The 25,408-nt window shown below is 42.7% G+C and overlaps 2 protein-coding genes across 2 annotated transcripts; both read left to right on the top strand.

The window, feature by feature from the left end:
* Positions 1-545: 545 nt before the first annotated feature.
* LOC130092441 (uncharacterized) lies at positions 546-5,334 on the top strand (the record flags this gene model as incomplete). The annotated part of the gene is made up of 4 exons (XM_056260300.1): positions 546-660; positions 847-1,303; positions 1,455-1,463; positions 5,031-5,334. Coding segments are annotated over 4 exons (885 nt in total), but the record flags the coding sequence as incomplete, so codon positions are not given.
* A 4,776-nt stretch (positions 5,335-10,110) lies between these two features.
* Positions 10,111-12,088, top strand: LOC130092580 (uncharacterized; the record flags this gene model as incomplete). Its single annotated transcript, XM_056260482.1, has 3 exons — positions 10,111-10,240; positions 10,427-11,275; positions 12,036-12,088. Coding segments are annotated over 3 exons (1,032 nt in total), but the record flags the coding sequence as incomplete, so codon positions are not given.
* Positions 12,089-25,408: the final 13,320 nt, after the last annotated feature.

Genomic DNA, 25,408 nt, shown 5'->3' with positions numbered 1-25,408 from the left:
GAAGCATTCAGCTCTCGTGTGAAGACCGACTCGGGTAAAGACCTGCGACTCTACCTGCGCGACTCCACCGAGCAAGGACACCTGCAAGGCACTTAAAGTATCTTCTTCACCCTTTCCTTTCCTACCTTTATCTTATCTCCCATTATCATTATGTGCTTTCAACACATTCCTGTTGTCTCTCGACAATGCTCTCTCACCACGCACAGAAGGCAGCGCAATACTGCTTATCTGCGCCCTTTTCTCTCATCCTCACACTCACCTCTCACTCTTTCTATGGGTCTATGGAATTGTCAATCAGCAGTCAATAAAGCTGACTTCATTCCAGCCTTTGCATCTCATTCTACTCTTAATATCTTGGGCTTGACTGAGACCTGGATCCGTCCAGAAGACTCAGCAACCCCTGCTGCTCTCTCTAACAACTTCTCCTTCTTTCACACCCCTCGCCAGTCGGGGAGGGGTGGGGGCACTGGTCTTCTCATTTCTAACAATTGGAAATATTCAACTCTCTCTTCTCTATGCAATAACAACTCATTTGAATATTCGACACTGTGAATCATCAGATCCTCTTGTCCGCCCTCTCATCACTGGGCATCACTGGAACCTCCCTCAACTGGTTTGAGTCCTATCTCACAGGTAGGTCCTTCAAGGTCACATGGAGAGGTGAGGTATCTAAAGCACATCAACTGACCACAGGGGTTCCTCAGGGTTCAGTTCTCGGACCGCTCCTCTTCTCCATTTACACCACATCACTGGGACCCATCATACAGGCACATGGTTTCTCTTACCATTGCTATGCTGATGACACCCAGCTCTACCTCTCATTTCAACCAGATGATCCCACAGTAGCTGTACGGATCTCAAGCTGTCTGGCGGACATCTCGGCATGGATGAAGAAACATCACCTGCAGCTCAACCTGGCAAAGACTGAGCTTCTCGTCCTCCCTGCCAATCAGTCTCTACAGCACGACCTCACTATCCAGCTAGATTCTTCCTCAATCACCCCATCAAGGTCGGTCAGAAATCTTGGAGTAATCTTTGATGATCAGCTGACCTTCACAGACCACATTACAAAGACAGCTCGATCATGCAGGTTTGCTATGCACAACATCAGGAAGATCAGGCCTTTCCTAACTGAGCATCCAACACAACTTCTCGTCCAGGCCCTGGTCATTTCTAGGCTTGATTACTGCAATGCTCTTCTGGCTGGACTTCCATCATGTGCAACTAAACCTCTACAAATGATCCAGAATGCTGCAGCTCGTCTTGTCTTCAACAAGCCCAAAAGGGCCTACGTCACTCCTCTGTTCATCAATATCAATTTTATTTGTATAGCACACTTAAAACAACCAAGGTTGACCAAGGTGCTTCACAGGATAAAAATACAACAAGGCACACAGTAAAACTACAACCAAAAACATTATAATATACAGTATATGATATATAGTGAAATTAAGTTTAAAATTTGCCAGGAAAGATAACAAACTTAGCTGAGAGGAAATGCCAAAGAAAAGAAATGTGTTTTTAACAGTGATTTAAAGCGTGCGAGAGTTGGGGCAGTTCTAATCTGGAGTGGCAGGTTGTTCCACAAGTTTGGGGCAGCTACACTGAAGGCTCTATCGCCTCTGGTTTTAAGTCTGCTTCTGGGCACATCCAGGAGGAGGAGATTGGTGGATCTCAACACTCTAGTTGGAGTGTGAACATTAAGAAGCTCTGTTAAATACAATGGAGCCAATCCATTTAGGCATTTAAGTTAAGAGTAAGATTTTAAAATCAATCCTGTAATGAACGGGAAGCCAGTGGAGGGAGCGCAACACAGGTGTGATGTGGTCTCTCTTCTTTTTTCCTGTTAGGAGGCGAGCAGCAGCATTTTGTACCAACTGCAGGCGCTGAATAGATGTCGTGTCTAAGCCCACATATAAGGAGTTGCAGTAGTCAAGGCGAGAAGTTATAAAGGCATTAATCACCCTCTCTAAATCTTTATGCGGGAGATAGGCCTTTACCTTGGCTATAGTTCTCAACTGGAAGAAGCAGGATCTAACAGTGGTGGATATCTGTTTATCAAGTTTAAATGCACTATCAAATATAACACCAAGACTCCTCACAGTTGAGCGGTTGTTTGAAGTTAGAGGGCCAAGAGAGTCCACATCAAACAGTTCAGGATGTCCGAACACTATGACCTCTGTCTTGTCTTCGTTTAGGTTGAGGAAATTTAGGTTCATCCACGTTTTGATATCCTTCATACAGTCAAGCAGGGGCTGTAATGAGCTCTTTCTTTTCAGGGGCAGGTAAATTTGAATGTCGTCTGCAAAACAATGGAAGGAGATCTCATACCTTTTAAAAATGGAGGCTAGGGGCAGCATATACAACGAAAATAGAATGGGGCCCAAGACAGAACCTTGAGGGACACCACAGGTAAATGGTGCTGTCTCAGAGGAATAATCGCCAAGATGGACAGAGAAGCTCCTATCTGTTAGGTAGGACTGAAACCACCTAAGTGCAGTACCTTTGATTCCCACACAATTCTCCAACCTTGACAAGAGGATTGAGTGGTCAACAGTGTCAAAGGCAGCAGTGAGGTCTAAGAGCACTAGGACAGCAGAGACTCCTGAGTCAATAGTTAAAAGCAAGTCATTAAAAACTCTTAAAAGTGCAGTTTCAGTGCTGTGACGGGGTTTGAAGCCGGACTGGAACTTTTCATAAACATTATTATTAATTAAAAATGTTTGCAGCTGGTTATAAACTACTTTCTCCAGGACTTTAGATAAGAAGGACAGTTTTGAGATAGCCCTGAAGTTAGAGAAAACAGTGGGGTCAAGATTTTCCTTTTTTAGTAAGGGCTGTACAACGGCGTGTTTGAAGGCAGACGGAACATAACCAGAGACCAAACAGGTATTCATCAATGATAAAATACAAGGTCCAATGGTATCAAAAACTTCTCTAATAAGACGAGAGGGAATGCTGTCTGAAGGACAATTTGTGGGCCGCAAATGATTGACCACCTCAAATAGGGAGGAGATTGATATGGGCTCAAACTGATGTAGAACTGCAAGGCACATTGGAGGAACAGAGGGATCTAGGTCAGAAGAGGTGGTTACAGAAGATCGAAGAGCAAAAATCTTCTCAACAAAGAATTTTAGGAAAGAGTCACAGAGTTCCGCTGTAGGTGTAAAAGGAGCAGAGTTACGGGGGTTTGTAATTGTAGTAAACATATTGAAAAGAACCTGTGGCCTATGACAGTTGTTGGTGACCAGCTTAGAAATAAAATCAGACTTTGCAAATTTTACAGCTCTCTGATAGTCAGATAAATATTGCTGTAGGATTTCATATGACACTCTGAGTTTATCTTTTTTCCACCTTCTCTCAGCTTGCCGACATGCACGTCTGAGCGAGCGGGTGGTATCATTTAACCAGGGCTCTGAAAGTGCTTTAGTGCGTTTTATCCTCAAAGGAGCCACAGAGTCCAAAATGTTTGTGCAGGTTGAATTAAAAAGGTTCATAAGTTCATCAGCACCAGTAGCATCACCTCCATCCAAGTTATAGTCTTTGAAGGCAGCAGAGAACTGTACTGGAGTTTGGCTGTTAATTACACGACGACAGCGTGCAGCAGGAGATTTAACAACAGAACATGGGACTGTGATCGTAAATAAAACAGGATAGTGATCCGAAATACAAACGTTACAGATTTCATTTACATGAACACACAATCCATGAGACAGCACAAGGTCTAATGTGTGTCCCTTTTCATGTGTTGGGCCAGACACCGATTGAGTGAGATTAAAAGAGTTTAGAAAATTTAAAAGGTCTTTCACCATAGGTTTGTTTTCACAGCATAAGTGTAAATTAAAATCACCACAAATTATAAAATGGTCATAGTTTAACCTGGTATCTGCTATAAAACCAGCAAACTCTTGCATAAAATCTTTGTTGAATTTCGGTGAACGATATACAACTGCACACAGTATGGGCAGGGAGGAATTTAATTCAAACAGCTGCAGCTCAAAACTAGAGTAGGTGACAGACGCAGACAGCCGACACTGGAAGGTGGATTTAAACAGTGGCAAGTCCTCCACCTTTGCCAGTGGTCCGAGGAGAGCTAAAAAATGTACAGTTTGGAGGGAGGAGCTCAGAAAAGGGAGCGGACTCACCAACATGAAGCCACGTCTCGGTCAGCAGCACAAAGTCCAATTTGCGGGTTGTAAAAAAGTCATTCAGCACAAATGTTTTGTTGGTCAGTGATCTGACATTAATCAGGGCCATACGAAGAGTTAAGTCCAAGCTGTCTGGTATTGAGGCCCGCTGCAGTGAGCGCAGATTAGCCGAATTCACACCACGTCGACAGTCCGGCCGAAGTTTCCTCCCCAACGCCGGGTTTCCCAGCCCGGTGTCGGCCCCCAGGGCACCGCGCATCACGCCGCGAGGAAGGCGGAACAGCGTCGGAGGAGCAGCACCCGAACCAGACGCTGTCACTAAGGCAGCAGAGGCCCGGCCCACCAGCAGACGCTGTGAGGCCAAGTCGGCAGGAGAAAAGCCCACAACAGGCGACGAGACCCCGGCAAACGGGCCGGGGAAGACAGGTCGAATCCATCGCAGGCGCGGGACCTCCGAACCCCGGCAGCCACAGACACCGGGGCGACAGCCGCCCCCGCCGCAGAGGAGACGAGGACGAGGCACATCCAAAGACCCCAGGTACGCCTTGAGACGAGCAAGCACTCCGGCACGCTTTCCACGTCTCCTGTGGCGCTTTTTTCGGCGAAGATCACACGGGAAACAGCGCAGGTAGTCTGGGATGTTAGATAACCATGGGGGGAGGCCTCCAGCCTGTTCTCCCAAGCCATCCGTAGACAGCCCCAAGCCCTCACAGGACGCTCGGATGTCAAACAAAGTTTCGCGATTATAAACGAGAAGGCTAGTTACATCCCGGCAGCAGAAACACAGAAATAAAACAGCAGCAAACAGAAGACAGATGCAGCGTGAAGCTGGCTGACGGCTTGCCCAACACACTGGCGCCATCTTGCCACACCCCCCATCTCTCTGCACTGGCTACCACTCGCTGCTCGCATCAAGTTCAAGGCTTTGACGCTTGCTTACAGATTGACCACAGGTTCAGCTCCCTCCTACTTCCACTCACTACTACAAGTCTACATCCCTACCAGAAGCCTACGATCGGTCAATGAGCAACGGCTCGTGGTACCATCACAGCGGGGCACAAAATCACTCTCCAGAACATTTTCATTCACGGTTCCATGCTGGTGGAATGATCTCCCCACCCTCATCCGGAATGCAGAATCCCTGACAGCATTCAAAAGACAACTGAAAACTCATCTCTTCCGGGAGCACTTAACATAAAAAAAAAAAAAAAAAATCCTTTCCTCTAAATCCTCGCTTGCCTGGCTTATGCTACTCCGAGCTATGTCTGAACTTTGTATTTTGAGCACTTCTTGCGTTGTTTTTGCTTCTTCACGATGACTCGCTTGGTTTAGTCCTCAGTTGTAAGTCGCTTTGGATAAAAGCGTCTGCTAAATGACTAAATGTAAAACGTAAATGTTCTGACATACGGTGTTAAAGCATTGGTAAATTTGGTAGTAAAAATCCATTGTTTTGGTCTTGTTTGAGCTTGTGTGTAAAAGAAGTTCAAGCATTTTAAATTTGTGTTAATTGTATGCATTTTGTGTTAAAGCAACAAGAAATGTGTTAATAGTATAGCTTACACAGACGGATGTAGTGCTAACTATGTTAAGAGTTTTGGAAAATTGTTAAAAGTATTGAAAAATCTGTCATAGCAATTGTAAAAAACTGTAACTACCACTACCAGTGGACTTGCCTACACAAAAATTCAGATACTCATAATTAGGAACATATGTTTTCTTTATAAAGCAATAAAGTATTAAAGTATTTTACTAGGGAACTCAATCAAAAGATTAAAAGTACAAGCCATGTTTTCTTAGAATACTTAATTATACTTTTAAGTATATCATGATCAAAAGATTGAGTACAAGTGTAGGCCAAATAAACATTTCTGTTGGTATAAGTCAAGTACACTTAAGTGCAATTTTAAGTATTTTTCTGAGAAATACATAAAAAGTAGACTGAAAGTATACTTTCTTATTTCAATTTAAAAGTATACTAATAGCACACTTGAATAAACATATTTTTCATAAGGCTGTGCGTCACTAGATGGAATGAGTCTGAAATATTTTTTTAAACATAACACAAGGATGACAGTATCATTAGAATGTATCGTTAAAATACATACCCCCAACATCTATCAGCCAGTCCCTCCAGAACATTATTGTCTGATTTTCCAGTCTTCGCCTGTTACTGCCTGGACGACTGAAGTTAACTCTAAAGAGTTCCAAAATGTCCTCTGCCTCAAGTGGCTTCGAACCACCAATGAACAGGGGTTTCATGACCTTGGGGTATGTCTTGATGGCATCACCTAAACCAAGAGTCTTCAACCCCTCATTCAACCTAAAACAGATAAAGAAGAATATGTGACAGTTTTTAATTCAAGCAAAACAAGCCATGCATGTGTTCAGCTAAATACAAAACAGAAGGAAAACCTGAACTGCCTATTAACAATAATAATATTTTTTATTTTATTTCATATTGAAATTAAAACACTAACATTTCTTATAATGTATAGATATTTTAAAGATATAAATTAATATCTGTATTAATGTACCAATAATCTATTTATAGATATTGTAATAAATCTATTTAATATATTTTGTTTAAACATTTATATATTTATGTACTTAATAAAAAATACCCTGAAATTGTACTTTTGGTAAACTAAACTAATATACTTGAAGTCTGCTAAACTAATTTTGTACTTTAATGCACTTTAGTTATCCAGAAATAGTACTGTGGTTCAACTAAAGATATACTTAGGTATATTTGATTGTGCTAAAATTTGACTACTGCAAGTAAACTTTAGGTACACTTTAAATATCTTGCATTTAAAGACTGATTTTATATAGCGATACTATCCTTACGGTGTTAGGGGTAACTCATTACAAATAACTTGAGTTAGGTAATCAGATAAATTTTTCAAGAAACTAGTAAAGTAAGGGTTAGGGTATTTATTTTTACAATACATTCTTAAATGATGTAAGGGGACCATACCTGTCAACACTCCCGTTTTTCCCGGGTTTCTCCCGTTTTTTAGCCCTATCTCCCGGACCCCTCCCGGTTTGTTATTTCTCCCGGGAAACTCCCGTAATTTGCATGGCCCAAACTCCTTTATGAATAATCGGAACAATATGTTTGTCTAATGTTGACCAGTTGCCAGATCTTGTTTTAAATTCATTATATTCACACAATCCACACACCATATACAATTTCAACCCGTTTGTCATCTCAACCTGGCAACCTATAACCCAGTTGCGCAGTCGCGGAAAGCTTAACCCGAAATAGAGTGCGGCGCGTGACTAGATTTGATGGCCGAGTGCGAGCGCGGGCGGTAATGCACTCACTCTGTGTGTGTGAAAATAAAACGATTCGCGGGACTCCCGCAAACTAGAAATATTTATGAATAAAACACAAAAAACTAAAACTAATACATTTTTATTCATCCGTTGCAGAAAAGCAACAATAACAACAAAAACGATTTACAGGCCAGAGTTTATATTTATAACATGTTTGCAGCGTTGAGCGATGTAGCCAATCACAGACATATGTGTTGATTTCTTGAACGCAATGGCCAATCAGAAGCATTTAAGATAGACTCCCCTCACCGCTCAAAACTTTTTTGTTCAGTGCTGAATTCTGTATGCTGGCAAATCCTCTAATTATAACAAACAAAGTGTATATATTATGAAAGATTCACTGTGCAGTCAGCTACATTGATAATAACAGAAATGTGTGAAAGAGATTACACCCCCCCCCCCCAACAAATCTCCCGGATTTTGAAAACCAAATGTTGACAGCTATGAAGGGTACTCTTAAACGAGGACAAGCAGTCACTCGGCGAGAACGTCAAGAGCGCGTAAGTTGTTTTCTCTTAATATCCAGTTCTCCTGTTGCTCTGTTTACCATTTGTCAAGTAAGTAGGGCTATTTTCGATTCTTTGCTTCTTTGTAATTTTTATCTTCACTAAATATCTTTATTTTAATTAGTCGCGTTCCTATTTTGAATATCTGCCGTCTTAAGGGTTGTAGTCTGGTTGTTATTGTAGCACTTAAGTATTGCTGTTCATAACAGCTAGTTTCGATTTGGGCCATTGTCGGGATATTTGCTTTCGCTGTGCTAATTGCAAGGACTAAAGTATCTTCTACACCCTTCCCTTTCCTACCTTTATCTTATCTCCCATTATCATTATGTGCTTTCAACACATTCCTGTTGTCTCTCGACAACGCTCTCTCACCACGCACAGAAGGCAGCGCAATACTGCTTATCTGCGCCCTTTTCTCTCATCCTCACACTCACCTCTCACTCTTTCTATGGGTCTATGGAATTGTCAATCAGCAGTCAATAAAGCTGACTTCATTCCAGCCTTTGCATCTCATTCTACTCTTAATATCTTGGGCTTGACTGAGACCTGGATCCGTCCAGAAGACTCAGCAACCCCTGCTGCTCTCTCTAACAACTTCTCCTTCTCTCACACACCTCGCCAGTCGGGGAGGGGTGGGGGCACTGGTCTTCTCATTTCTAACAATTGGAAATATTCACCTCTCTCTTCTCTATGCAATAACAACTCATTTGAATATCATGCTATTACACTTACAACTCCCATGAAGATCCATATTATAGTTATTTATCGCCCCCCAGGTCAACTGGGAAGCTTTGTAGAAGAGCTGGATGTGTTGCTGTCCTCTTTCCCTCAGGATGGCATCCCACTTGTAGTCTTTGGCGATTTCAACATTCACTAAGCGAAGCCGTATGCAACACACTTCATCTCTCTCCTAGCCTCTTTCGATCTCAAACGGCTCATCACCACCGGTACTCACAAGTCAGGCAACCAACTGGACCTGGTTTACACACGCAACTGTATCACAGACAACATTTTGGTGAAACCTCTCCAAGTTTCAGATCATTTCCTCATTACTTTCAATCTACAACTTACTACCCATGCTCCACCAACCTCCCCACCATTTACTTTCAGACGAAACCTGCGCTCACTTTCTCCATCCCATCTTTCCTCTGCTGTGTCATCTTCTCTTCCCTCACATTTCTCATCTCTGGATGTGAATACTGCAACGGATACTTTATGCTCCATCCTAACCTCTTCTTTAGACAATATCTGCCCTCTCTCCTCTAGGCCAGCACGCACCACTCCCTCTAACCCCTGGTTATCTGAGCTTCTTCGTGAACACCGGACCAAGCTCAGGGCAGCGGAGAGGAAATGGCGCAAATCAAAAGACACATCTGACCTCAGTAGGTATCAATCTCTGCTCTCTGCCTTCTCTGTTGATGTTCACGCCGCAAAATCTTCATATTTCCACAACAAGATCAACAGCGCCTCTAACACACGTTCACTGTTCAAGACATTCAATTCTCTCCTCTGTCCACCTCCACCACCACCCACCTCCTCTTTAACTGTTGATGATTTTGCTAACTTCTTCACTAACAAAACTACCACTATCAGCAGTCAGTTCTCAGCACAGGAACCCAGACTAACCTCTCCCACAGCCAATAACCTTCTCTCCTCCTTCACTCCACTAACCGAGGAAGAAGTATCTAAACTTCTCCTCTCCAGTCATCCTACCACCTGCCCTCTAGACCCCATCCCCTCACACCTTCTACAAGCCATCTCTCCCACACTTCTACCAGCTCACACACACATTATCAACTCATCCCTCCACACTGGCATTTTCCCTACAGCATTTAAGCAGGCTCGGGTAACCCCTCTGCTTAAAAAAATCAACATTAAACACATCACTTCTAGAGAACTACAGACCTGTCTCTCTCCTACCATTCATTGCGAAAACACTTGAACGAGTTGCTTTTAACCAAGTATTATCCTTCCTGTCTCTGAACAACCAGCTGGATGTCAACCAATCTGGCTTCAAGAAAGGACATTCAACTGAGACTGCATTGCTGTCAGTCACGGAAGCCCTGCGGATCGCAAAAGCTGCTTCCAAATCATCAGTTCTCATTCTACTGGACCTGTCTGCTGCCTTCGACACTGTGAATCATCAGATCCTCTTGTCCGCCCTCTCATCACTGGGCATCACTGGAACCTCCCTCAACTGGTTTGAGTCCTATCTCACAGGTAGGTCCTTCAAGGTCACATGGAGAGGTGAGGTATCCAAAGCACATCAACTGACCACAGGCGTTCCTCAGGGTTCAGTTCTCGGACCGCTCCTCTTCTCCATTTACACCACATCACTGGGACCTATCATACAGGCACATGGTTTCTCTTACCATTGCTATGCTGATGACACCCAGCTCTACCTCTCATTTCAACCAGATGATCCCACAGTAGCTGTACGGATCTCAAGCTGTCTGGCGGACATCTCGGCATGGATGAAGGAACATCACCTGCAGCTCAACCTGGCAAAGACTGAGCTTCTCGTCCTCCCTGCCAATCCGTCTCTACAGCACGACCTCACTATCCAGCTAGATTCATCCTCAATCACCCCATCAAGGTCGGTCAGAAATCTTGGAGTAATCTTTGATGATCAGCTGACCTTCACAGACCACATTACAAAGACAGCTCGATCATGCAGGTTTGCTATGCACAACATCAGGAAGATCAGGCCTTTCCTAACTGAGCATGCAACACAACTTCTCGTCCAGGCCCTGGTCATTTCTAGGCTTGATTACTGCAATGCTCTTCTGGCTGGACTTCCATCATGTGCAACTAAACCTCTACAAATGATCCAGAATGCTGCAGCTCGTCTGGTCTTCAACGAGCCCAAAAGGGCCCACGTCACTCCTCTGCTCATCTCTCTGCACTGGCTACCACTCGCTGCTCGCATTAAATTCAAAGCTTTGACGCTTGCTTACAGATTGACCACAGGTTCAGCTACCTCCTACTTCCACTCACTACTACAAGTCTACGTCCCTACCAGAAGCCTACGATCGGTCAATGAGCGACGGCTCGTGGTACCATCACAGCGGGGCACAAAATCACTCTCCAGAACATTCTCATTCACGGTTCCATGCTGGTGGAATGATCTCCCCACCCTCATCCGGAATGCAGAATCCCTGACAACATTCAAAAGACAACTGAAAACTCATCTCTTCCGGGAGCACTTAACAAAAAAAAAAAAAAAAAAAAAAAAAAAAAAATCCTTTCCTCTAAATCCTCGCTTGCCTGGCTTATGCTACTCCGAGCTATGTCTGAACTTTGTATTTTGAGCACTTCTTGCGTTGCTTTTGCCTCTTCACGATGACTCGCTTGGTTTAGTCCTCAGTTGTAAGTCGCTTTGGATAAAAGCGTCTGCTAAATGACTAAATGTAAATGTAAATGATTATCAAGTGATGTGCTAACATTTTAATGTATGTTTTGTGAATTCCGTTACAAGTAATTTACAAGCGATTAGTAATTGATTAGTTAATGATTTAGTGATGAATTAGTTATAAAACATTATTTATTATTTTGTTAATAAATAAACAACAGGACAAAGGTGAGAGAGAATAAAACACAAGGACAAACAGTAGATAAGTAAATGCTACATTTTAATGAGCAATTACATGATGGGACCTTTGGGAACAGAACAATGAACAGGGTGCCATATGGTTAACGTTACATATACAAAATATAAAACATGAATTTGAATGAACATGAAAACATGAACATGAAAAATGTTTTCCTGAACTTCATCCAGCTGCTTCGTTTACTGTTTAGCAGGACTCACTGCTCCTCAAATCTCGCAAAGACTCAAAATTTTCTTTTATCAACAAGTTCAGTCATGAACTTTTCAAAGTCCTGTCTTTTTTTAAAGGCAAGCGTAAAAAGTTTGGCAGGAGAATTTTCGTTATATACACCCTTGAAATCACGCAGTTTTTGAAGGCTTTTGATTTGCATATCTTTTTGCATGTTAAGGACACAGGGAACCTGAACTGAATCTTCAAATGTTGTGTTGCAGCACCAATCAGCTGCAGCCACGAGGTCTCTCCAAAAAATGCTGTCCTGCTGTAAAAGATCAAACATGGTCAAAGTATTTAGTGAATTATAAACTAATGCTTCAAAGTTGTATAGCATTTACATTACATCATTAATAAATGCTCTTTGTAACAAAGAACAAAGTCTATAAACATTTGTGTCACAGTTCCCCGTTGTCACCCTCTGCCACTTGCATTCACTCTCCCCTTATCACTGATTATAATCACCTGTTTGCACTCTGCAGTCTGCACCTCATCTTCAGCACTACTTAAGCACAGCACAAACCTCTGTTCATTATCCGGTCTACTTCGACCCACCCGACTCCTAGCATTTGCTACTCACCTGTATTGTCACCTGTTCCCCGGATCCCGTTTCATGTCCGGTCTCCATCTCGTCTGCCTGATTCCCCGTCTCGTCTGCCTGATTCCCCGTCTCGTCTGACTGGTTCCCCGTCTCGTCTGACTGGTTCCTCGTCCTGTCTCCCTGTTCCCAGTCTCTCTCGTTTGTCGTCATCGTCTTCATTCAGATAAGACATTCAGTCAACTCTCAAATGATCTTCAACCAGTTACCGTTTATATTTTACTATCATTCACTCTGCTTAATCCGTACTGTGCTCGTTCAATAAACCTATTTTTCAATTACCTGTTTGTGTAATGACATTCCATGAGACGATAAAGGCTTCTGTGGATTGGATGACATGCTGCTTAAGATTAATTACACAATCTAGTTTCACAGTTTGTGATGAAGGACGACCCTTTTCAGGCAGATAAAACTGGCTGCTTGACAATCAGCCAATCAGGAGCATCAATGTGCTAAGTTTCGGCGCGCGGAAGGAGACCGTTTAAGTTCCGGTTTCGTTGCACGTAAGGAGACAGTTTAAGTTTCGGTGCGCGAAAGGAGATCAGTCTCAGTTTCGAGAAAGTTTGGAAGAGAGCGCTGTCGTCGAAAGACTATATATCTATATCTTTATTTATATAGATTATTTAAGAGAGTGTTGCTGATTGTACTGATTCACAAGTTCCCAGAATTGTGTGCGTGCAACTATCAAAACACACACACACACATATATACATTTACAGTTTTTCGATAAAACACCTAACGGAACATCTTGTCTGCATTCTAAACGATGCCCCATGCTGACTACAACCATTTAAATTCAAAAGACCAGTCAAATTATACAAAGTCTAACTTATACAGTCCTTTCCAATCACCAAAAAAGTTATTTGTATAAAAAAAAAAAAGTGTATATCCATCCACATAATTTTTTGGAATTTATGGATTCAATACATGTGAAATAATCTGCCAACAACTTTCAGTGTGAAGCTTAAAGTATCAAAATTTAATATTAATTCAGATTTCAAATTTGTATTATTTATGAGCTGTATAGTTTCCAACATCAGGTGGTCAAATGGACTTTAAACAGAAAAATAATTGTTTTGGATAAGAGGAACTATACCAGCCTGTGTCATGTGCCTCTGGCATTAATACCACTGCTTTAATATATTTGAATGAGGTTTTGACTATGTCTTACTTCTGTGCTTCTGGTGTCTCCTGATGTTATGTCTGTAGCACTGGAGAAACAGAATTGGAGGCACGTTGCGTCATTATGGAGTTGTTAACATGGCCTAGAAACCCACTAACGTCACGATTAAAAGAAAGAATTTAGTGATGTTACACATAAAAAAGGTATGCACACCCACAATGCAAGCAATGTTCTGTACCTTTTCTTTTCCTGGGAAGATGTGCACTTCAGAAGCACAGATTCGGCTCTGTACCTGCACATGTTTTGGTTTTGCAACCACTGAATCAGAACCTAATATAAATAAATCATTAATAACAATGTTAAAAAATATCAGCTTCAACTCAACCACATGCAAAGTTGCAGTCTTGTATTTTTACTTAAATTGGTGCTTGTAATGAAGTAATGTAGTTTGGATTCAAATGATTTAAATACTATTAGAGATACTTGTGTTATATTTTCTCCAAACCATGTTCTGTAAATAATCAAAAGTATATAAGCTACTCAGGCAAGTATTACCTCAGGCAAAATCACTGTGGTAATAAATAGCTGCTTCTCAGCTACAGTTCCATTCCAGTCATTACGTTCCTGTGTATATTGCGTGAATGACGGGTGGTTGGGCAGATATTGTGTTTTGCGGTAGGTGGTATGCCATACGGAACCGTTGCCACTGAAACTGCATATTAACGCACCAGTGGGGCTCGACAGCCTTAGTCAAACGGGTTGGCGCGTATGGTTGGGTTGTGGAGAGATTGTGAGATTGTGGTTAGGTCTCAGCAGCAGGAGGGATGTAGAGGTCAGTAAGCTGGGCTGAGTTGAGTGGGGGACGGAGGGGGGTGACTCTGGGAATTCACTGTCACTGTCGAGCCCTCTTGAGGTGTCGTGGGCTAGTCGACGAAACACTGAGGACGGAAGGTGCCCACTTGAAGACCCTAGAGATGTCCCCTACTCGGCTCAATCCAGACGGTTGTCGTGCTGGTCCACTAGGGAGACCGCACTGTAGTTGCAGCCATCGTGTGTGCTGACGCGCCGAGTAGGGCTGGGCGATAAAACGATAACGATAATTATCGCAATATAATTTTTCTCGATAAAACGATATCAAGAGTTCGATAAATGTTCGATAATGTTTATGCGCCAAAAGCGGAACGAAACTCATTTGAACCGCGCACGCCTCACAGACTGTTTATCCGTTCGGCTCAAAGTTCAAACGGCAGCGCGCGCGAGCTCACTAGAGCAGACGCGTTTACTCTGATCGGCCTCGGTCACGAGATCCAGTGAGAAGCGATTGAAAAAGCGAAGAACACTAATGTCTCAGTGATTTAAACCAGTTTAAAGGCAGATGAAACAGCGCTGACAAACAGGAGAAACACTGTGATGCGGTCAGAATATGAATTGATACTGAATCCATTTACCATGGATTGACTGTAAGGTTAGCCTAGTAATTTTAATTGCACCATGAAATGTGGGATATACATATTGAATTGTATTATATTATTAATGTAGACAATGTTTTAAATGACTAATTGAATATAATTACAGTATTTAATAATGTATTTAGGCTACTTTTTTTCATACAAATACCATAGAAACCATAAAGTTACATTTTGCCATGATAGTGAGGTGCTATAGGCTATGCCTGGCTTTATCTGTGGTTATCATGATCTTAATGCATGATACTGGATGACCATAGGTTAATTTTAATAAAACTCAGAATATTACATTTTACTAAATAAAAATGTGGTAGTTAAATTTTTTTTTAACAAATTTTACTGTTTTTGTTAATGAACATAAATTTAACATAGTAGTATTAGCTTCAGTTAGGTCCAGTTCAGTAAATGCAGATTTACTGTCTACTCATTCTCAAATATGCATTTTTGAGACAAAACATGTAATATTAATATTGCAGCCTGCACTGTAAACTGTGCTGAAGATACGTGCCATCAAAGTCAGGCAACACAAACCTGTTTCAAGACTTAACAATATCCCCCATTAGCACATGCAGAAACTAAGAAATATATTTTTCTATTCAGATATTTATTTTATTAAGGAAAAATGACAAATGATGTTTTACCTCAGATTTGTGAAATGTTCACCTGTTTGTGTTTGTCATGATATGTTCTGACAATAAAGAGTAGTTTAAAACCACAATTAACGCTCTGGTTTCTACAACTTTCATTTAGGAGCAAAAATCTGCCTTTAAACTTGAAAGAAATAAAGATTTGACATTTATCGTGATAATTATCGATATCGACTGATATAAAAAAAATTATGGTGATAATATTTTTTGGCCATATCGCCCAGCCCTAGCGCCAAGTACACTGCAGCCGTTAACGCCGGACAGAAGGGGAGTCACACCACCATATGGAAAGAAGCGTAAATGGATGGAGAAGCATAGTTTACTGTAAAGCTACGTCTTAGTGTTGCTTATCTTGGCGAAAGCTGAGTACAAATCAGCAAGAAGTTTTAACATCTACTCTCGTGTAATGGAAATCATGAAGATCTGGATACGTCCAGTGACTGTGGTGAATAGTGCTGCTGGCAACAAGGGAAAGACCTTGTGACAGCCTAGAGAGACAGCTGACAGGAGGAAAGAGACCCCAATGGGGCTGGTAAGGGTTAGCTACCCTTGTCGGCAGTATCCAGCTCCATGTTTACAGGATGCTGGAGACACCCGTCCAAGGCTTCTGAGAAATTAAAGAGAAAAATACCCCTAGAGTCTGCGAGACCGGGGGTTGGAAGATGACTCAATGTTGGACAACATGGTTAACGACTTAGGAATGGAAACGGATATGAGTATGGAGAGTAAGACTAGTTCAAGATCTGCAGTTAGTAAAGTCATTGAACTCCAAGTTTGTGTCTGTGGCTGGAGCAAGGCGACAACGGTCAGGGGTTTGAAGGTTCATCAAGGGAAAATGAAATGCTTGAGGGAGAAGGGACAAGGGCCTCCCATTGATCAGTACTTCTTACGAAGTCAGTCAAGTCAGTCGAATGAAATCCAGCGACAGGAAGCAAACCACAGCTCGCAGGATATCAGCACCCCTGTCATAGAGGAGAGGAGGGCTTGCACAGTTAGTGATGAACATATTCATACTTGTGAAACCGGTCAGACTAACCAGCATAAGAGAGAAAATAACCTCAACGGGCATAGGCCTGGAGTTAGATGGCCAAGAGCTTGTGACAAAACTGCATGGGACACGGTAAACACAGATCTATGCTTTGCATTGGAAAGATTAACTGGTACAGTTGAAAAGAAGCTGGATAAATTTGGGGAGATCATTTACATATGGAAGTGAGAGGTTTGGTGTGGAAAAAAGGAAGGAAAAAGTACAAACTACTCCTGGAATGTCTAGACGGCAGCAAAAAATTGAAGGGTTAGTTAGAGAAAGGAGACAGCTGAGGAAGCAATGGAAAAGAGCAGAACAAAGTCAGAAGGAGGGACTCAATTTCTTCCAAAGGGCCATACAAGATAAGCTGGCAACATTACGCAGAGCTGAGCGCCTACGGAAACACTACAAAAAGAAGGAACGTGCGAGGGCTAATTTCTATAAAGACCCATTCAAATTCGTTAAGAAGTTATTCACCAGGGAGAAGAACGGCACTTTAAAAGCATTTAGAGTTGAGCTAGAGAGATATTTGGAGGAAACGCATACAGATGCAAAAAGGCATGAGCCTATGTCAATTCCATCAGACATACCACCTATCAACCCACCAGAATACCAAATGGAGGTCTGTGCACCTAAGTGGAAAGAGGTAGAGCAGGCTTTGAGAAAGGCAAGGGCTTCATCATCTCCAGGCAGAGTCCTGCACGGGTCCATTTTTGGAGACCCGCCCCCGCCCGTACCCGCAAAGTTCAGCACCAGATCCGACCCGTCACCCGTGATATCAAAATTAAATCCGCACCCGCCCAGACCCGTTAATATTTGGCCCGTTACCCGACCCCTGCCGGCTATAAATCACACACGCTGAAATCATTCCAATTAAAGTGCTTTATTTTTTATCTCGCACCTCTCTTAACATCACAATAGCCTCATGAATGAGCTAATGAAACAAGCTAAAGTGCGCTTTGTTTTGCGCCATTCAAGTAGCCTACATCGGCACCTAAATAGGCTATGGAACCTGATAACGCAAATAGACCTATTAATGGGGGGAAAAAAAGAACAAGAAAAAATAAAACCTATAGAGCCTGTCGCTCACAAACAATAGCCTATAGGCCTATGCATTTACTTTCCCTTAAGGTTACTGTGCAGGAAAAGGATATCGTCCACAGTCCCAGGTTTAAGTTGCGTTCTCCGTTCTTGAATTACAAATCCAGCTGTGGAAAAGTCTCTCTCACTCGCAGCGCTCGATGCTGGGATGGAGAGAACATTCCGCGCAATCATTGACAGGTTGGGAAATGTTTTCGCATGCTCCTTCCACCACAACAAAACATCGAAAGGATCCCCCTTGGGTGGCTTGAACTCGATGTATGCAGAGACCTCATCCTCGGGCAGCACAGTGTCATCGCTGGAGTCCTCTACGTCTGACAAACAATCAACTGTTGAAACCAAACGAACTCTCTTCGCAGCTGGGCCCGCCGAGATGCTGTGGCCTGGTAGCAGATCTTCGCGTTTCTCCTCGAGTTCTATTTAAAATAAATAGACACATGGATGTATATATTTCACTAAATTATTAATTTGCCCATTGACAATAATTGTTAATTAATAAAGACAAGTAGCGGTAACACTTTATATTACGACCCGCAAACAACTGCGTAAGTAAACCTAAATTACGGTGTACGTTTCTGTAACTATAGTGTACCTCCATAGGTATAAGGGAACGATATGTTAAGTTTAGTGCAACAATGTTTGCACCTCTGTCAGTTACGTACACTAGTTTGGGAAAGAACTCATCCAGTCCAAATTTGCGGAGTGCTTGGACGATGGCTGGCCTGAGGTTGTCCGCTGTTTTACGTAAATTGCTGTCCCATTCAGCTGTGCAGAGCACTCGCTCCTGCAGTTCCCAATTGCTTTTAATGTAATGTATTGTCACACAGAGATATCCAATTTTTCGGAAATCATCCGTCCACAAATCCAGCGTCACAGCCCCGTTGCTCTCGGTTAATTGTTCCCTCAGCTCCGGAATTCTGCCTTGTCTTTTATCCTCGGCATACTTAGTAATCCTACGGGAGACAGTAGTTGGATCAGGCAGAAGCTGACGCGCGTCCACAAGGCCAGCTCATGCCCCAGTGTCAATTAAGCCCTGTGCCAGTTCCAAAAATCCATCGCCGCACACAGTCTCAAATGATCTAATGTCTCGGCACACAAATTGCACAGCCAATTGTGTTATCGCCTCCTTGTCTTCCCCTCTTGGAGGTTTGTAGCCTTTGGCAAAGTACCTGTCAATTGTCGCACTGGCAACTCCTGCTGTGCTCCTGCAAGTCTCTACATGCTTCCTAAGAGAAGACGTGCCCAGCTTCCGGCTATCAAACGCCAAAACTTTATGGCATGTTTTGCAAGCCGCAAAGCCGCTTATGATGTTATTTTCCTGATCACCTATTACACCACACTTTCTCCACACATCCGATTTTGCCTTTAAAGACTTGTTGTCAACAATTTTATATACTCCACTCGCCAACTTTAATTTTACTTCATCCATAGCTAACTTACTCCTGCAACGCTCCAACTAGGCTACGAGAAGCATCAACGAAAGTCGCACTGTCGCAGTGGTGACGTGATGGGTCCAAAGGTCATATCGTTGTTGCGTATGTGTAATGGCAATTTAGACACAAATATTGCACATATTTTTCATCTGCTACCTGCCCGCAAGGAGTTCATTATTCGCCCGCATGCCCGCCCGTGAATTTTAGGAATGTCAAACAATCCACCCGTTTTAGCCACTTTTATGCGGGCACCCGCGGGTACCCGACCCGTTGCAGGACTCTGTCTCCAGGGCCTAATGGAGTTCTGTACAGAGTGTACAAGAGTGCTTCAGGAGTTCTGCGAATTCTGTGGAAATTGTGGCATGGGAAAAACAGGTTGTACCTAGAGCATGGCGCAGAGCAGGTGGAGTCTTTATACCTAAAGAAAAAGATGCTACAAGCATCAGTCAGTTTCGTCCTATTTCACTATTAAACATTGAAGGTAAGATTTTCTTCAGCATTATTGCCCAGAGATTGTCCACCTACCTATTAAAGAATGGCTTCATTGACACTTCAGTTCAAAAAGCGGGCATTCCAGGGTTCTCAGGATGCTTAGAACACATCAATGTTATCTGGCAACGAATTCAATCAGCTAAAAAGGAGAGGAAGGAGCTCCATGTGACATTCCTGGATTTGGCTAATGCATATGGTTCAGTGCCATATGAGCTTCTTTGGGCAGCATTTGATTTTTTCAGAGTACCAATGTCAATAACAAATTTAGTGAAAGCCTATTTTGGAGATTTGCAATTCAGTTTCTCAACTCCAAAATTCAGCACTGCATGGCAATGCTTAGAGGTTGGAATAATGGCAGGATGCACCATTTCTCCACTGGCTTTTACCATGGCAATGGAAGTAATCATTAGGGCATCAAGATGGGTAGTAGGATGAGAGCGCTTGACTTCTGGGATGCGACTACCACCAATCAGAGCATACATGGATGACATGACAACCATGACTACAACAGTAGCCTGCACTAATCGGTTATTGGGGAAGTTAACAGATAATATTGAATGGGCACGAATGCAATTTAAGCTCTCTAAATCAAGGAGCATCTCGATAGTTAAAGGAAAGGTAGTAGATAAAACATTCTTCATTAATGGTTAGGCAATACCAACAGTTTTTGAGAAGCCAGTGAAGAGTCTTCGGAGATGGTACGATGGGGATCTAAAGGACACAGTTTGAGTAGGAGAAGTTAGACGACAAGCAGTGGAAGGGTTGAAGAGCATAAACAGCTGTGCTCTACCAGGCAAACTAAAACTCTGGTGCTTTCAGTTTGGTGTACTGCCGAGGTTGCTGTGGCCACTGACTGTGTACGAGGTTTCATTGACAACAGTGGATAAGCTGGAAGCGTTAATAAGTTCATACATCAGGAAATGGTTGGGAGTTCCACGCTGCCTCAGCAGAGTGGGACTTTATAGTAAAGGAATATTGCAGCTGCCAGTCTCTGCTTTAACCGAGGAGTTGAAGTGTGCCAAGGTCAGACTGGAAATTACATTAGTAGAGTCACGCGACAAATGTGTAAGGGAGGCAGCCCCTGAGTTAAAAACTGGTAGAAAGTGGTCAGCAAAGAAATCTGTAGTAGAGGCAAAGGCTGACCTTCAAATTGGGGATATCGAGGGACAGGTACAGCATGGAAGAGGGGGTTTTGGGCTCAGTTTAGCTCCTCCTAAATGTCACAAGGCAGGCCCAGCTCAAAGGAGGAAGCTGGCAGTCAACGAGGTGCGAAAGCAGGAGGAGAGGATGAGGTGTATAAAGGCCATTTCCCAGGCCAAGCAGGAAAAGTGGATGAGATGGGAGAGTGTGGAACAACGCAAGATGGGCTGGCAAGACCTTTGGTCAATGGAAGAGAGTAGGATCAGTTTCCTTATCAGGTCAACAAATGATGTTCTCCCATTACCGCAGAACCTAAACCTCTGGGTAGGAGAGGATCCCTCTTGTCCTTTGTGTTCATCACCTGCCACAGTAAGGCACATTTTGACAGGATGTAAGGTGGCTCTTAGCCAAGGTCGGTTTACTTGGCGCCATGACCAAATACTGCGACGTTTGGCCTTAGCATTGGAAGGCAAGCGTAGTATGACCAATAAGTTGCCGCCTGTTCTAGCAAAACATTACACGCAGAAGGCAATATTCCTCCGCCCAGGCGAGCAACCACCAAGAAAAGTTGTTAACACCAATTCTCGCCCAGGACAACTGGAAGCTGCTAGGGACTGGAAGATGCTGGCTGATCTTGATCAACGGCTTATTTTTCCACCTGAGATTGCCACCACTAACCTACGACCAGATATTGTTTTGTGGTCTGGATCAGCACGCATTGTTCAACTGATAGAGTTAACAGTACCATGGGAGGATGCGGTAGATGAGGCATATGAGAGGAAGAGACTGCAGTATGCTCATCTGGCCACTGAAGCAGAACAGAGAGGATGGAGAGTCCAGGTTTATCCAGTGGAAGTGGGTTGTCGATGTTTTGTGGCACACTCTATAACCCGGTTCCTCAGAGACGTCGGATTCAGTGGCCAAGACTTGCATCGCACAGTAAAGAACTTATCTGAAGCAGCAGAAAGGACCAGCAACTGGCTGTGGTTGAGACGGAAAGATCCTAGCTGGCTGGGTACAGGCCGTGACGCTACGGTTTCGTAGAATTCTTGAAAAACTTGATGAGTCTTTTGGTTTATTTGTATAGGTTGTATAGGTTGTATAGTATTTACAGTCATTACGTTCCTGTGTATATTGCGTGAATGACGGGTGGTTGGGCAGACATTGTGTTTTGCGGTAGGTGGTATGCCATACGGAACCGTTGCCACTGAAACTGCATATTAACGCACCAGTGGGGCTCGACAGCCTTAGTCAAACGGGTTGGCGCGTATGGTTGGGTTGCGGAGAGATTGTGAGATTGTGGTTAGGTCTCAGCAGCAGGAGGGATGTAGAGGTCAGTAAGCTGGGCTGAGTTGAGTGGGGGACGGAGGGGGGTGACTCTGGGACGCCAGAGTCACTGTCGAGCCCTCTTGAGGTGTCGTGGGCTAGTCGACGAAACACTGAGGACGGAAGGTGCCCACTTGAAGACCCTAGAGATGTCCCCTACTCGGCTCAATCCAGACGGTTGTTGTGCCGGTCCACTTGGGAGACCGCACTGTAGTTGCAGCCGTCGTGTGTGCTGACGCGCCAAGTACACTGCAGCCGTTAACGCCGGAAAGAAGGGGAGTCACACCACCATATGGAAAGAAGCGTAAATGGATCGAGAAGCATAGTTTACTGTAAAGCTACGTCTTAGTGTTGCTTATCTTGGCGAAAGCCGAGTACAAATCAGCATGAAGTTTTAACATCTACTCTCGTGTAATGGAAACCAGGTACAGACAAATTTTCCAGTCGCTGGATTAGGTCTTCTGTCTGGATTAGGAAAAATAAATAGCTAAGGACATTGACAATACAGGGAAAAACTTGTGGGTGAAACTGGCATAGTGCAATGACATTTCATCCATCCTTTCCTCCCATTTGCCATTCTCTTTCAAAAATCTTGTCATTTGAGACTTGCTTTGTATTATCTAATGTAAAGAAAATAAATGTTATAAATCATCTCTAAGTGATAGTTTTTCATATGTACATCATCTGACTTTTTTTATTTTTTTTATTTACATGGATATATGTGGAAGTGCTTACCACCTAATGCAATTATAGATAGTCAGAAATAGTTTGATTAATAATTTAAATGTAAGATGTACTTTGGTGATTTAATAAATCTCCAGTATTAAAAACAAACAGATTTAGAATTCAGAGGTTGTATGTTTCAACAAATGGAGAATGTACTATATTACCAGCAAATACTTCAACTCTTCCTTACAACTAACTTTTGAAATGTTTACCAAATGCCAATGGTCAAAATTCAATATGACATAATGTGGGGATTGGGGAATAATGTTTTAAAGTAGGCATGTCAAATAAGGAAGTGGCATGTTTTCCCCTCCCCACATTACAATAACCTTAACTAAGAAATTACTGCAGTTCTATGTCATTCGGTTTCACAGTGTGGTAAATATCAACATTTGGGCTACAAAGACAATTCCATAAGAAAAACATGTGAACATTGATAGGGAATATTTTTTTAATGTCCTGAATTTATTTGTCACAAACATTGTTTGTCATCCTTCGCGGATCACAACTTATGGAAAAATAAGGGGGAAAACAGTCCACTTACCTTCATATCATTAAATATACTGAAATGTTGCCAGTAAAACTTTCCAAGAGCTGGATCAAATCCTCGATTTTTCCAAAGATACATTCTGTTGGAGAGAATCTGTCCACTCTGCTGCTTTCTAAATCCTGTAATATTACATGTATGTTTAAATGTAGATTTAAACAAGCTGATGTGCATGTATAATTGTCAAATGCCATTTAGTTAATAAAACTTTGTGCATGTCATTGGATATATATTTTTTCATTTGTTACCTTTATCTCTTTATCTGTCATGCTACGTTCACACCGGACGCGAATAGCGCGTCAGGCGCGAGTGATTTCAATGTTAAGTCAATGCAGACGCGTTACGCGTGCGTAAAAAAAACTGCGGCGCGAATGAGGCGCGAATTGAGCGTCTGGCGCGTTACACGCGAATGGTGCATTTTCTGCATTCACGCGTTTGACGCGAATTTGCGTCTGCCGCCCGAGTTGAAAAATCTGAACTTCTGCGTCAATTCGCGCCGCGTTAACCAATCAGGAGCCTAGCTGCTTGCTGCTGTCACGTGGTGAAGTATCTGGATGCTGAATAAATTATTTTGTAATTTGACGGTGGTTCTAATGTAGTTCTAATGCACAACAAAGCAAATATTTTATCACATAAAACTTGATTTCAATATAGGCCTATGAGACATTTTCATTTTGTATTGAATGCTATTTATTCCATATCTAGATTAGGCCTATATGAAATATTATTATAATGTAAAGACAACCAACATTCGTGTCTGGACAGTGATAGAGAGAAAAAAATCACAGGACAGATTAATCACTTTTGGAGGCTGGCTCCATTGATCATCAAAACAAAAATAAATGACAGATTAGGTGGATGAGGGCGAGGGTGATCCTCGCTCCGATGCGGGACAACAGGTCATCAAGCTGGGCGCGGAACAGGCGGAAGTACCACTGACAGCGGCCGTCATCCAGGCGCAGCTCCTGGAGCGAGCAAATGGTGAAACTCGCCACACTGGGTTCGCCTTTGAAGGGTCTGGTGGACACAAATACGGCGACGATGACCCCTACGCCGCCGTTCTGCTCTCGTATTCAGAATATATGCTATTCAGAGCAAAACAGAGCGGTGACTCTCTCGATGAATGCTCGATCAACATAAAAAAAGATGGCCGCCAACGGGTTTCGATTCTGACGCGCGTAAATTTCGCTTCAAAGTTTTGTTTTTTACGCGCGTCAATTTCGCTCTTGACGCGCGAATGGATTCAAAGTGGTCAAGCGTATAACTAGACGCGGTAGGCGCGAATTTGACGCGCTATTCGCGTCCGGTGTGAACGTAGCATTAGAATGTCTTCTGATTGTACACAATCCATGATGTCATTTCTGTGCTAGAAAGTCACCACATGACTGAGCTTTGACAACTCAATCCCTGTACACGGAAAAAACTTTTTAAAAAAGTGTTCTTTCTCACAAATTATTGGACACATCGAGGACAATGGCTGGACCAAAAATCCAAATACATATTTTAAGTGTTTAACAATAATGCTTTATGTCAGATATGATTGCATTATGCACTTTATTTTATTACTTTGAAATGAAAATAACATTGGAACAAAACTTGTTTCACAGCATTGAGGGTGTAAGTTATTGTGGGGCGGAGTCAATTCTGAAATTCAGAAATTTGCATTAGTATTAATAAAACATAACTATAGCAATTATAACTTTATTATTATAATAATCTAGCCATGTGCAACATGTACAAGATTATTCTTACACATCACAAGTTATGTTGCAGCCACAAAAGAAATCCTTTGCCGTCCAGTCCCCCTCAACACCAGCACACTGAAAATGCAGCCAGTTTTGACAAGCTGTGCACTGCACCCATTGGTACTCCTTGATGTGGTCATGGAAAACACTGTTGAAAAACAGAGGTGTGACACTTTACCAATATTAAACAATGCCTTTTAAAGTACTATCATGTTGATGATAT

This window comes from Rhinichthys klamathensis, unplaced genomic scaffold (assembly GCF_029890125.1).
Source record: "Rhinichthys klamathensis goyatoka isolate OS25496 unplaced genomic scaffold, OSU_Roscu_1.1 h1tg000176l_1, whole genome shotgun sequence".
In the NCBI taxonomy this organism is placed as follows: domain Eukaryota; kingdom Metazoa; phylum Chordata; class Actinopteri; order Cypriniformes; family Leuciscidae; genus Rhinichthys; species Rhinichthys klamathensis.
The sequence above is the reverse complement of the archived record's forward strand: the minus strand, read 5'-3'. Positions and strand labels throughout refer to the sequence as shown.